We start from the raw sequence: 14,197 nt of genomic DNA, 5'->3' as shown, positions 1-14,197 counted from the left end.
AGTCTGCTGTTACATGTGGTAAGGAGCGTTTATTTGACTATTGGTGATGCTTGGGAGTAGTATTCTCAGCAGATTGTTAATTCTTATTTTCTTCTCTCACATTCTTATCCAGGGAGTGACCAGTTTTATTTCTGTTTTCAGTTTCAGTGTTTTAAGCTGATAGGAGTAATACCTTCTCAAGGCACTTTTAATATTGTTGCTTTTGGAAGAATGACTAGTGTGTTAAAGACACTCTGAGTATGAATGCACATTCAAAATATACATTTTCCCATTCAGTTAAAATCTAAATGCCACTTAGTACTTAGGAGGGGGAAAAAGCCTAGACTGTTTGCTGAGTATTTTTTAGCTGGCAACAAAAAAAAATAGTTTTATAAAGATACATTTTGATCTGCCTTTCTCTAAATACTTTCAGTATCATTGAAAGAAGTTACTTGTAACTATGTTTTTTTTTTTTTTTTAATGGGGCAAATTTCACTTGTCTTCAGATTCCTGGCTTATCTTGATTTGGGTCTGATTCTTGTTGAACTTTTCCAGGAGTCAGTTCATTTCCCTCAGCTAGCAAGAAATCAAACTTTTCTGTCTCCTTTCCTCTCTTAAGAGGAAGGTATAGGAGTTCTGGCTGCTTTTTTATGGGATTTATGTGGTGCTTTGCAAGAGTCCAATGAACATAGATGGAGGAGAGCATGGGGTAGGACTAAAAGTCCTGTGAATTTCAATGGCTGTGAGTTTTTGGGTCACCTTGGCTGACATTTGTGAATTATCTGTGAACTTGTTTTCATGCAGTGCAGCAAACACACAGCAGCACACCAAAAACTTAAACAAGTACTCTCTACTCACGTCTTCTATAAGACTGTCTGCCCTAGAATACTCTAAATATTTTAATATTTCACTGTAATTTCTATCCAAGTAAATAATACTCCACAGAAATAGATAATTTGATCCCCATCTCTTGTAACATCCCCAGTAAAGTATGGCTCTTTTATCAGCATCTGAAACATCTAAATGCTGAACATTCAGCAGCGTTGGTGATACAGTGGCATCCTAGACTGGTGGGTGGATACAGAATGGCCACTGCTGGTTTTTCATCCTGGAGGATCTGTCACAAAAATGGGTGGAACAAAGCTAACAGAGGCAGATGTCTGTGCGTTGCTGCTCACCTTATCCAGTCAAGTAATATCAGAGCAGCTAACAGGAATGGCAAAAAGAAAAATGGATTTAAACTCTTTTCTGCACCTGTTTTTCATGCAATGAAGTTGTGAGTGTATTAGCTAAAGGTCCACCCTGTGAAAAAAGGGAGAGAAGATTACCATACCTCAGAAACTGGTATGTCATCATGGTTTATTTTCTATGTATCAGTATAAACAAGTCCACAGGATTTTGGTGTTGTGTATGAGAAAACTATGAATTCCAACATTTCCAGAGTGTATATTTTTCATATTTATTAATTTCTAAAATGTTAGTATGGAGAACAACAAAATATTTGTCGCTATCTCCAGCCCACAGAACAAATTGTAGTCAAAAGTTCATCGTGAATTTTGTCGCAAATACTGCATGCCTTTGAAACAGAGGTTTTTTTTTGTTTGTTTTGTTTTTTTTTTTTTTCTTTTCTCATTCTCCCTTTAATTGCAAACATTTTCCTGTTCTCATGGAATTGAAGGAGTCATGAGAGATGCTAGTATCAAGCCAGTAGTATCATAGTTGTAAATACTGATAAAGTGTTCCACTGCCCATTGCCTTGCCGGAATCAGTGATGTCAGGCTGTGTCCCTGTTGCTTGACCTCCGTGGGTGTGGTTAATGGGGGAATCCCAGTTTCATGACCTTGCTGTAGAGCCGGGCTTTTGGCATCAACAGTACAGCCTGGAGGGCAGGACCCCGTTTCTCCTCATGTGAAATTCCAGTGTCGGGGTGAAATTGGTGAACTGATGAGCTCTTGCAGTCCATGAGGCCAAGTTTCTGTTCAAACTGAGTGCTCTGCTTTTATTTTTACGGTGTAGCTTAATAACGTGCTTTGCATTGGTTCTTTATATAATTCTCATTTTATATTGGAAGTAGGAAACCCCCCAAAACATTTGCATTTTCCCAGTCTGTATTGTATATTTCTATTTTTATTTTTAATCTCTGTAGTAAACTCAGTGTCTTATCTTGGCTTGCATTCGAGTTTTGGTGCCTTGGAACTGAGCTAGGCAATGAAGTTATAATTCATGATCCTGATTCACCCCCGCTTTCACTTTGACAGTCTGTAAAGAACTTGAAACAAGCCTTCAACAATTTGAGTCTTGTGTAGGGAATGATACTGTAAACAAGTGAAGTAAGTGGAAAGATACCTCTGAATTGTAGCCATCTAAGGAAATTTTGGAGAAATCTGGTATTGTTTACACCAATAACATTATTTTAAAATTTCTTAGATTGGAAACAGGTGATATCAGGCTATAACTGTATCAAAAATTTACGTGTGTATCAAATGCTGGATCTTAAGTATGATTATAGTGTTACAAAGTAACATTTTTCTCTAGAGGCACTCCTGGAGGAGTATCCTTAACTGATGGTGCAGGGCGCTAAAATGAAAATCTCTAACCGTGTCTCTAGTTTTAATTCATGATTTCTTTGGGGTATTTTTTTCTGCTTTTTTTCTGTCCTACGTTTGCAGACCTTTACTGTATGTTGGGTAATGGAGAGCAAAAGAGGATGAAAAGGCTGTAATGGTTTGAGGTTTTATTAAACCCAAGCACATGGAGGTTTACCTGGAGTGTATTTAATGTATTCATAGGCTTTTTTTGTTTGTTTGATTGTTTGTTTTTTGTTTGTTTGTTTTTTTTATTTTGAAAACAATATCCTTCCTGCAATAAGAAAAATTCAAGAGTTTTTGATTTTTATAATTAGCCTTCATTTTCCCTTGTAAATTACAGACATGCAAGTAAAGGGCTCTCTCACACTGTCAGGGGGAAGACATTCTCTGAAGAACAGAATAGGCATAAATACTACTGCCTGTGAAATATAAGTTTTCTGTGAATTAATATAGATGCTTCTGAACTTTTCAGTCCACTTCCAGTTGCAATCCTATTTCTCTATTTCAGTGTCTTTTCTTTGCCTTCAGTCTCTCCTAAATGTTCCCCAAAACATAAGGGACTATGTTACACAGTCATTATTAAAAGATAAAAAGGTCACACAGTCTCAAGCTTTAGGATGAGGAACATAAGTGCCTGGATCCCCCACTCTGTGGAATTGACAGTGCCATTCACAGACAGAGAAACTACCACAGTATGTCCCCAAAATGGAGATGGTTTGATAGTTCTTCTTTGGAGGAAAGAGGATGTGCAAGAGCTAAAGACCAGCCTGCTGAAAATTACAAGTTTCACACTTCAAATACAAACCCATTTTTTAGGAAGCAAGTAAGTGAGAGAAAATAATTTGATCGGGAAACTGCTCTGTCACATTGATACCTGACAGTGGGCACATTTTATTTTATATAAGGACTACTTTAAAAAAAAATCATAGCAAGATTTCTTAGCTTTTATTAACTGCTAGGTGATAAGAGAGCTTGGTTTTCAGTAGGGGGATAAAACCTAAGACTTTTCACAATTAATTTGTTGAGGAATTCATTTATTCTGAAATTATCTGTCCTCACCGCTGAACTGGGACATCAAGTTTAATGCTATCAAAATAAATAAAAGGCAGTGAAAACTATGAGGTATACACAGCTATGTTTAGTAACATGGCTCAGGGAAAGTCTAGTAGCTCTTATTCCATGGCTGTGTACATGCCTTTTAGTGAGTTTGTAAATTAATTGCCAAGTAGGCATCAAAATCTTCCTGAAAGACTGGTCCTAAAGCTGAACTGTTTGCATGAACTTGGTCAAAGCTTAGGAGGTAGTGCCATTTAGGTGTTTCATAGTCTGATGTTTCTGTTTTGTGTAGGAGAGAATTGGATTGACCTTTTACATCAGGAATAACATTAGAAGCTATTAACTGGCAAATAGATAGAAAGAACTTCAGAGAAGAAAAGCTAAATGAGAGGATGGAGTTTGATTTGGAGAAATCTAAACTACGTTCAAGTAGGAAAAAATAAGATACTTGGGGAAAGAGTACGTATTTATGAATTTCAAAGGTTGCAAATTCGCAATAATGGAGAAGATTCTTCTGGGAATTACTGAATGGAAAATGAAACAGCATCACTGTCAAACTACAAGAAAAAAATTAAAGAAAAATGTTGCTGACATTGTGTGCATTTTTTAACTGCACTATCTGCCGGAGTAACTAAAGACAACATGCTGGAGCATGGTGAAAAATAGGGAGTAAAAGGAATATTTAAGAGCAATGGATCTTGGTCCAGGCACAAATGATGACTCTGGATACTTTTCTTCTTTCATTTCTTTGCAGCATCATCCAAAGATGAAATTCACCATTTCTGTCTTGTAAGAAGAAAAAATGAACTTCTGTTCTTTCATGTTAATTTTTTCTCCATTGCCCCAAATACATTGATTTGGTGTTTTTTTTTCTTTTGTTGTTGTTTTTAAATAATTTAATTTAATATTTTCTTTTTTATCATTTTGGGTTTTAATGGAGTAACTCACTTGCAATTAACTTCTTTCTTGTTAAATCTCAGTGGAAACAGAACACAGATTAGTGTGTCTTTTGTTCCTAGTTTTCAAGGGAAGTGGGCGTGTACAGTGTTTTGCATCTGCTTGTGCCTGACCTTGTTAGGCCAGTAACAATGGGAAAAAAAATAATGGAGCCTGGCTCTACTGGGATTTAATAAAACACTTAGTACTGGTGTTAGCTAGCACTAACTGCTGCTCTTTACCTTTCTGACAAGTGTGGTGTGTTGACCTTGGCCAGCCCCTCACCCTGCCTTTTTTTTGGTCCTTTCCTCAGCAGTACAAGGGGGAAAGTAGTGTGGGCAAGCTCATGAGTTGAGACAAAGACTTCACTTAATTTGTAAATCACCAGTTACTGTCACAGATAAAACAGATTCATCTTGGGGAAGAATTAACCAAATTTCCATCCCAGCACAGGGGAATGAGAACTGGGGGCTGCAGTCAATCCATCACACTTAATGTCTGCTGCTCCTTCCTCCTCACCCTGTGTCCCTGCTCCAGCCTGGAACACCACTATGAACAGTTAGCTGCAACACTTGCTCTTAACCTCTCACCGAAAATCTCAAACAGTTAGGTAATCTTGGGAACTAATGAGATTGTGAGCAGTTCCCTTGTTTATACTTTGCATTTCTGCCAAGTCAAATAATATCTTAAGATACTATGAAGATTTTGCAATTATATAACTATTAATAACAAATATTAAGGTATTGCAAATGTATATAAATGGGGAAAAACTCCTAAGTCTTTCAATCCTGTTGTATTTCTTTAAAAGTAAAGAATGACTTTCTTATGAAAGGTGTAAGAAAGTATTTTGTATGTTTTCCAAAGATATAATTTTGCTGTGTAGTTTTCTGTGTCATTGGCTTCTGATTTTCTTGGAGTAGGTAGATGACTGAGGAGGGAGCAGGGTTCTGTACATTTGTGGAGTACAGCTGCTTAAGTTTAAAAAATGGAGGAGAAAGGAAGTAGTTTCCAAGATGCTGAACAGATGCTTTGGCTTTGTGATAAATGGGCTATGAATGCTGTCTGGAACATTTCATGAAGTGCTGTAGGACTAACATGTAGATAGATGTGTGGAAATTCACTGCTAAGTATTTTTAAATGATGAAAAATGAGGTTGAGAAAGTGGAGTAGTATAAAATATGTTGATATGTTAAAAATGCGTGTTGAAGCTTCCAAATGCTATAGTCGATTCCCTATAGAAACAAGATCTTTAAACACTTCAAGTTTATTTGTTGTAATTTGAGTTTGATTTTATTTTCCTTCCAGTGGTTTTATCTTGAGAGAAGTTGAGAGAAACATTGTAAAAAGTCTGCAAAATTTGATTGTTATATTCTGTTTCTTCATCCCTTTTTGCCTGCCATGCCCCCTCTCCACCCTCACCCCTTCCCAATTCACTTTCAGAAAATGTTGGAGGGTTTATCTTCTTCTGTATCTTAGCTTTAGAAATATTAGGAGCAATTTCTTTTTTTTCTGGTAGGAAAGACTGAGTTGCTTTTTGTGTATTGCTAAAAAATATTTGCAAGATGAAGTAACAAAGGCAAAGATGTCCATAGAAAATTAGTGCTATCAGTGTGGGAAGCAGTCTGTAATTTTTAGCTGAAATTTTTCAGTTTTCCAACATTTTGTGGAAGGAAAAAAAAACCCAATTGTTGATGTACAGCCTCACCCTGCCACATGCATGGTATTTAGTAGCAAAACTTTTGAAAGTCTTATTACTTTAAATACTTACAGGAACATAAGTATTAGTAAAATGGAGATTATAAGCAAGCATTTTATTAAGTTTATTCTACAGTCAAGGGGCATAAAAATTTCACACCAATGGATGTGGTTTACAAACAATTTCTCAGGCAGTCATCAACTATGCTAGATGATAATATTTAAAGACTTAAAGCAACAGCAAACCTAAATAGTAGAATAAGATTCTTTTGTGTTTTTATAAATGGCTATTAATGATGAAGAAATAAACAGGAATTACTATGTTACCAAATTCTTCAATATAAAAATAAATAATGGATTCTGTATATAATTCTAAAATGAACTGGTTGCTTATGTTACATTATAGTAGTTTTCTTTAAACCCGCCTTTAAAGATGACTACTAAAAATATAGATTTCAATGCACTGTGCTTTATTAAGAACAGCTTTCATTCTGTAGTATTTATTTATCTTTTTTTTTTTTCCTAAGTGTTTTAGCACAGACTTGCTTTACAGGCTAGTAAATTAGCATCTCACACAGATGATTTAATCCATGTACATAAATTTTCATCTTTTTCTGAGCAACAGCTTGTGAACAATTTTCAGAATGCCTAACACAACGGTTTAGGACATACTAGAACATGCTATTTCCTTGCTGTCTAAAAATCAAAAGATAAAATTTGATGTCCAAAATTATAATAATTTATATGAATATACTTCATAGAAGTATTTTTCACCAATATTCATGTACATACTCCCAGGACTTCTGTGAGACTACTCATTTGGGCAAATGTTCACAAATCCTTTTTTTTTTTTTTTTAAGTTTAGATTAATTTTTTTTTCTCTATTTTTGATGGATTTTACCTGGACTTTCCTCACAAAAAAGGCTTTTTACTGTGATGACCTTTAGTAAAAAAGTAAATTAAAATGTAAAAGGAAAATCTGTCAACAGGAGGATTCTGGAATCATTAAACAGATGGGTAGGTAAATTTAGTTAGGAAACTATCCTGTAGCACTGATCCAGATCATATGTTGAGTTGGATTTTCTCACTTGGTTGGAAGGTTCAGCCTGGCACACCCTCTCTAGCAGGCTTTCTTCTGTGGGCTTCAGTCACCTGGTCTGGAGTTATCACTCTTGAAGAAATGGATCAGCTCTGGGCTAGGTTTCATGGCAGCCTCTCTTTACCATCCATTCTGAAGGACAGCAGGAACAGGCTCATTCATTATCACTGCCTGTATAACATGTTGAAACCTATAATTTCCACTTTCTGCCTTTGTAGCTAGACAGGCACAGCCTGTTTTGTCTTGTGTATATTTGAAATGCATATTTACAAGATGGACACACTTCTAGCTGTAGAAACTTCTCTTATCTCCTTAAATCTATTGGCAAACAGAGCAGCAAACAAAACTTTTCCAAAGCAGTTTGGCTTGGTGTCCTAAGTCAGCTATTTCCATTGCTAATATATCTCAAATTCAAGCCTGCCTCTATTTTGGGTCTAAAAGGGTGTGATAAAGCTTCATTGAGGAATGTGGACCTTATTTTTGTTTAGTTTTCAGAAAATCTGCTGAGCAAGTTAAGAGAATTTTGGCCTCAGTGACCTCAGAACAGTGATGGTCCTCTGCCTCTTGTTATTTTTTTTTGTCATCCGTGGTCCCATTTCCAAGTACCTGATCCTAAAACAAGAGAGAGAAAATTTTGTAGATGGAGGCATCTAGTAAGGCCCTCAGAGATATGAGATATCTTCTTAGGTACTGCTTCAGTCATGTGTCTAGTCATTTAATAGCTTGCTGGATTTCATACCATTTGAATTTTGAGGTTTTTGGGATAAAAAAAAACTATGTATTTCATCCTTTTCACAGTGAACCATCGGTTTCTTAGTATTTATCTTTTTCCTTACTCTCACTTTTTTTCACCCCCCCTTTCCCACTTCCCATTTTCTTAGGATCATATATGATAGTGATTTCATCAGACCACGACCCTGGGGAAAAGACTCGACTTCAGCTTCCAACAATGAAAGAAAACGATACTCACTGCATCGATTTCAGCTACCTTCTGTACAGCAAGAATGGAGGAAACCCAGGGACTTTGAACATCCTCGTTAGGGTGAACAAAGGACCACTGGCTAATCCCATCTGGAATGTCACTGGCTCCACTGGCAAAGACTGGCTTCGAGCAGAGTTGGCTGTCAGCACTTTCTGGCCTAATGAGTATCAGGTAAACTTGCAATAAATTCAAACCACTTTATAATATTCATGAATACACTTTGTGTTGTTTTGATCTCTTTTAATGGAGTATTCTCTGTGTCCTCAGGTGAAGTATTCCATTCAGCATACATAATTGTATGGGAATGGATATTTTTTTTAATAGCAGGTGATTGTCCAAAGTTATCTGTTATTGTATAATAGGAAAAAAAATTAGCTGGAATAAAGCCTTGTTAAAAGAAATGCTAAGGTTAAAGTAGTCCAGGAACATCAAAAATTATAAACTCCTGGAAATAAATTGCCTGTGCAACTGTAATTTGTACTTGTCTTCCTTCCTCTTTTGTGTATGCCTGTGTTACCGTAGCTAATTACATGACCGTAAACTGTGTTTTTTTCCACATGACATTTGCTTCATTTGCTGTGCAGGTAAAATGGTGCTCACCTAATGAGCAGCTGTTCAGGATGTGTTTTTTTCCTGTTTGCTTGCTATGGGACAAAACCACCTGCAGCATAGGCCTGTTGTTTGGAGAGAAAAATTTGTTTTGTTATTTCTAAATGCTGTTATTTGATTTGTTTGATTAACCTGAGAAGGTACCTGCAGCTGTTTTACTCAGTGGGTATTTGGTGTGAAGGATGACTCTTATACATGGGCATTTTTGTTCTGGCCTGTAGGAGTGGGAAGAGTTAGATTACATGAGCTCACCTGAATTGTTACACCATGAGGTGTTAATGTGCTTACAGACCCCTATCTAAATATTCATCGTTAGTGCTCTTGCAAACAGTTTGGATATCCAGAGTACTTATTAAACAAAGGAAAGTGGCTGTTTTTTAAGGTTTTGTTGAATAATGGTATTGTAGGAGCATATCTTAAAAGTGCCCTTATCTAAAGTTTGTTGCACTTCCCCACCATCAAAATAACAACCATAAACAAGCTTCAATGTAAACAGCCTTACATATATGGTGAAAAGTATGTAATTTACTATCATTTTGTGGGGGTTTTTTGAGTTTTGTTTCACTGGTTTTAACTTTTTTATTTTTATGGGAAATTTCACCTACCAGTGGCATTGAAACTGGGTAAAATTTGATTTAATGTTCTGAAGCCTGGTTCCAAAAAAGCTTGGCTTCTGAGGAGGTGCTTTATTAACCCTTTTCATGTTGCTAGGAAGTACCATTTGGTGTCCTTAAACAAACCTCAGGAGGCTTTTATAACAAAACGGTAGTGATCAAGTATAGCAGCATTATATGCAGTAAATCAGGTTTCTGCTGACAGATGGCCAGGCTTGACAATGAGATTGGTGGCTGGGGCCTTATCTTAGCAACGCGGGCATTTTTCACTTACGTTATAACCTTCACATTATCTCTCCATAGACTCTGCTTAAATTCATTCCTTCCCTTGCTTGGTCGTGCAACAGAATATTGAAATCAGGTGGAGCCCCGTTTATGTTTAAATTAAGCATAAGGTTGGATTAGAACTGGAGGACTGCTAATGCAACCTTCTGTGATTTGTGGCCAACTTGCACAGCTACTTTTAGAATAGGAGGGGAAATCTGCATGCTATCTATGCACAACTGCTTGTTTGCACAAATAGGGTTGGTGTATTTGTGGTTTTGGTTGTTTTAGCTCTCACGGTTCAGGTTCAACATTGCTCTTGGTAGATTTGTTTTTTGTTTGTTTTTAGTTTGGTTTTCTTCCCTGTAGTTTTGTAGTGCTGAGGAAAATAAGCGCTGGTTTCTATAACAAGATGGAAGTGGTTCTTTACTAACCTGGGAATTGGATCCTTGCCTGTACAAGCAAGGTGACTGCTAAAGATCACTGCTGAGCACAGTTGTTTGCATGTACTTTGTTACAATGAGGTCAACTTCACTGCCATTTCCTTCACTTTTAAGTGAAGGAGGAGAGTAGAGATTATCAGGGGCTGAACAGCACAGGTACACTCTAAGGAAGTCTCATGGGGTGACTTGGAGGTTAGCAGCATTGCCAAGTAAATTGTAATAACAGAGTGTTGCAACTTGGCTATTAGCTCCTAAACAGCATTTCTGTACTCTGCTGTGCTCTGTTGAAACATTACTGCTTCCTGTCCAAAACTAGCAGAGTGTTTTTACATGTCACTCTAGTAGTGACATGTAAATATAAATCCAGTTTATGCATTTGTTGATGGATTTAACACTTCCTTTTACTCACAGGAATATATATTTTAAATAATGAATTTCCATAACTTTCTTTAACTGCATTCTGCTGGGCAATTATTTATATACTTATTTTCTTTACTTTTCAAAACGTAGTACAGTTTATTATAATAGCTTTACTGGATAAAACTTTTATCTAGTTTTGTACCCTGTCTGTGCTGGCAGATAGCAGTGGAAGCTTGTAGGAGGGAGTTCAGGAACAGGAGAAACTCATAGTTGCACCTCCCCCAGAATAGACTTCCAGCCTTGAGCATACATGTGGCTCAAGAGCTTTGAGTTTAAGAACCTAAGTGGTGTCTTTCTGTATTCGTGATAGCATTTTTTTTCTGCAATGATTTAAGCTTCTAGTGTCTACAGTATATATGACAAGGAATTCTGATGTTAATTCCATGTTAGGACTGTTCCTGGGGGTTTCTCCATGCCTGAGGGCTGTAATTCTTCAGTTGTCACATTTTGCACTTGGGGAGTTTCAGAAGTCCTGTAATGATACCATCTGTCTCCTGCTAGCAAGGCATCTGCAACCACTGCTCTGCTTGTTTAACATGCGGATGAACTCTTGAAGAAAAGGGTTTGATTAGAGAATCCCTTGGGGTCAAGGTTGATTTGATTTTGGTACTTGTTAGTTCTGGAATTTTTATCACTCTGTTGGGAATATGCTACCTTTGACCTGTGTCAAGTTTGCATCAAAGGAAAAATATTTTGGGATTTTTGTTGTTTAAACTTTGCAAGTGACTAGGAGTTTTGTGTCGTTGTTTTCTTTGTTGGTTATTACGGTAATTAATTTATTTTAGTTGAGATGTTTATTCCTGTCTGGATGAATTGTTTTGTCTAATGCTTCTGTTAATTTCCACAAGTTCTTTCCTGCTTCACACAGTAGGGGTTATCTGAGTGCTGTTATCCTCTTTTCTGCCTCTGTCACAGTCATTTTTCTACTTCCCTTGCTACCTATGTACCTATGTAATTGCTTTTTAGTTTGATTTCATTTGTTTGTGGTTGGTTTGATTTTTTTTTTTTTGAACACTATCTCCTAAAAGTCCTTGTTAGTCCATATTTGTATGGTCTCACCCTCAGCAGATTTGTTTTGCTTCCACAGGATTACATCTGTGCTCACTCACATATGAGATCCACTGTAATATGAACCATAGGCTTTTCAGTTTTAGTTTTGGTCTTATATTAGGTATCTGAGGTTTATATTAGAAACTGGTAAATAAACTTTTGACTTGCAACCATAAATTTCAAACTTGTAAAACACTAATCACTTGGTTTCTTTATGTTTCTTTAAAAATTCATTATACACTAATGGTGCTCAGTAGTTTAGCAAATGTGCTGGCTGGGATACAGGCTTCATACCAGTGATGTTGCACCTGAAAGTATAGCTGCCAGAGTAAAAATATTGAACTGTACTGAGCAAATGGTCTTTTATCTGTTCAGAAATACTGCAGGAAAACTATGGAAAGCCAAATAATTTTCTTGCTGAATTGTAATTCCTGATTTGGATCATTAATTTGATCTTTATTATAATACTGATGATTTATAGGATTTGCAAAAGTTTAAATTGCTTGAAGATCTTGGATAATTACTTCTCTTTATGATCTTGAAAGGTCTTGAAACTGTAATAGAAGTATAACAGGAGGATGGTAGATTGAAGATTGAGTAATGGTGTGTACAGTTGGGCCATATGCCACATAAGGTAGGAAACAGATTTCATGTGAAATATGAGAATTTGTTGCCTTTTTGGATAGGAGATCACTATTTTGAACTCGTAGACATGTGAGACACTAAACAAGCTGCATGTAGAAAAAATTTGGGAAGACGGGGCTAGATGTGATTTAGTCATTTGATACAGCTCAGGAAGGAAAGCCACAAATGAAATGGAAAGTACCTGTGTGAGCTGTGTAGAACTGAGTTATAGGCTAACTTTAGAAGAAACCCAGCCTCCCAAACATCAAATTCCTACTTATATGGCGAATGTCCTTTTTTATATATGGATTTTACCCTTGAAATACTATCTAACATCAAGAAAGTACAAAAAAAAAAAATCAGCAACACTCAAAAGGACTGATATTTTCATGGGCCCTTATTTAATGTATTTTAGAATACTGAAAATTACTGATAATGATACAAAAACACACTTTATAAATAAAAATTGGAGCTACTGTAAGTTTTTTTTTTTTTGACTAGTTAGGTAAGAATGTAATGTGGAAAGTGCTTTACCTGAAAAATTTGATCAACACTGATGAGCAGCCAACCAGTTAATGTTACAACTCTCTGTATAAGCCTTGGATGTTCAGTCGCAAGACAGTGAAAATTGTCTGACAGAAATCTCAGCATGAGGAGGAGTTCAGGGGCAGAGGAGAGCAGTCTGTAAGTGTGTGTGAGAGGCAGTGCTGAAGCAGGCTGAGTTATCTGGCCTGGGAAAAGACTCAGTTTAGAGGAATGTGAGAGAGTTTTGCAAAGCCCTCACTAATTTGAAAGGGAATAATCTTCCAACTCAAGAATTAGGAACCTTTTTGGTCTGTTGGGTAAACCAGAGTGAAAAAAGTGAATGGAAGTTGGTCACACTGCAGGCTTCAGACCCATGAATGTGCCTGATGGAAACAGCTGTCGTGGACACCCAGCTGACTCCACCCCCGAAATGGATGTGTGCTTAACTTTTTTTCTGGATTCCTAAATGTTATTTATTTATTTATTTATTTATTTATTTATTTATTTATTCTGTGGTTATTTAAACCAGTTTGGTCATATTTTGTATAAGTTTTTTTTCTGACTGTAGAAATAAGAGCTAACTTTGTCTGCCGCTACCACTCCTACAACCATTTCTCTTGGCTCTTTTCCCCTTACCATTTCCTTTCAATCTCACTTGGAGTAGCATAATATTTTAGACTTTTTAAAATTGAAATTTAAAATTAAGCCTTTTAAATTCTTGAAGTTTCTAAGGATTCTCAGAAATCAAGTATGAATTAGAATTTTTTCGGATGGGTGGTTGGTATTTCATTCTAGCAGAGATATATTTTTTTTTTCTTAAAATGTGTTAGTAAAAGATGGGTTAGCTGTATAATTAAAGAAATCTAAGCTATTCTTTAACAAACTGAGAGCTTTTTTTTTTTTCTGTTAAACTTGGAGCAGCTTGTGTTTGCAGGTAGTATATAAGTCACTGAAATGCTCCTTGTGTGGTTGCATAGTTCTTTAGCACTTCTTTTTGAGGAATAATTCCATTGAGAATGCTTTGTGGTTTTTAAGAATTTAAGGTGACTGTCAATAAGCTATTTTGTTTCTAGTTCATTACTGCACAATAACATGGCTTATACATTTGTTTCCTTTGTCTTTCTTCTTTCCTTCATAGTTTTCACCAGAAAAAAGCACATCTAACTGCCTCACTACTTACTGCTATCTCTAATGTTTGAAAATATCTCCAAAGAGGAATGATGTTGCTTTCTCATCAGAAACACTTTCAAAACCCCTAAGTGTTCTCCTGACTATTACTTGCTAGGCAGCACTTAATCAGAAGCTTTCTTCTT

At 36.3% G+C, this 14,197-nt stretch overlaps 1 protein-coding gene across 1 annotated transcript in view; it reads left to right on the top strand.

Moving 5' to 3' along the window:
• The window catches only part of PTPRK (protein tyrosine phosphatase receptor type K), a 293,433-nt gene that overhangs the window by 34,841 nt on the left and 244,395 nt on the right, over positions 1–14,197 (top strand). Inside the window, exon 3 of the mRNA XM_062488975.1 lies at positions 8,235–8,506. Within this exon, the coding sequence (XP_062344959.1) occupies positions 8,235–8,506 (272 nt within the window). The remainder of the gene's footprint in view (positions 1–8,234; positions 8,507–14,197) is intronic.

Source organism: Cinclus cinclus, chromosome 3, assembly GCF_963662255.1.
Source record: "Cinclus cinclus chromosome 3, bCinCin1.1, whole genome shotgun sequence".
Lineage (NCBI taxonomy): Eukaryota > Metazoa > Chordata > Aves > Passeriformes > Cinclidae > Cinclus > Cinclus cinclus.
This window is presented reverse-complemented; position numbering and strand designations above follow the sequence as displayed.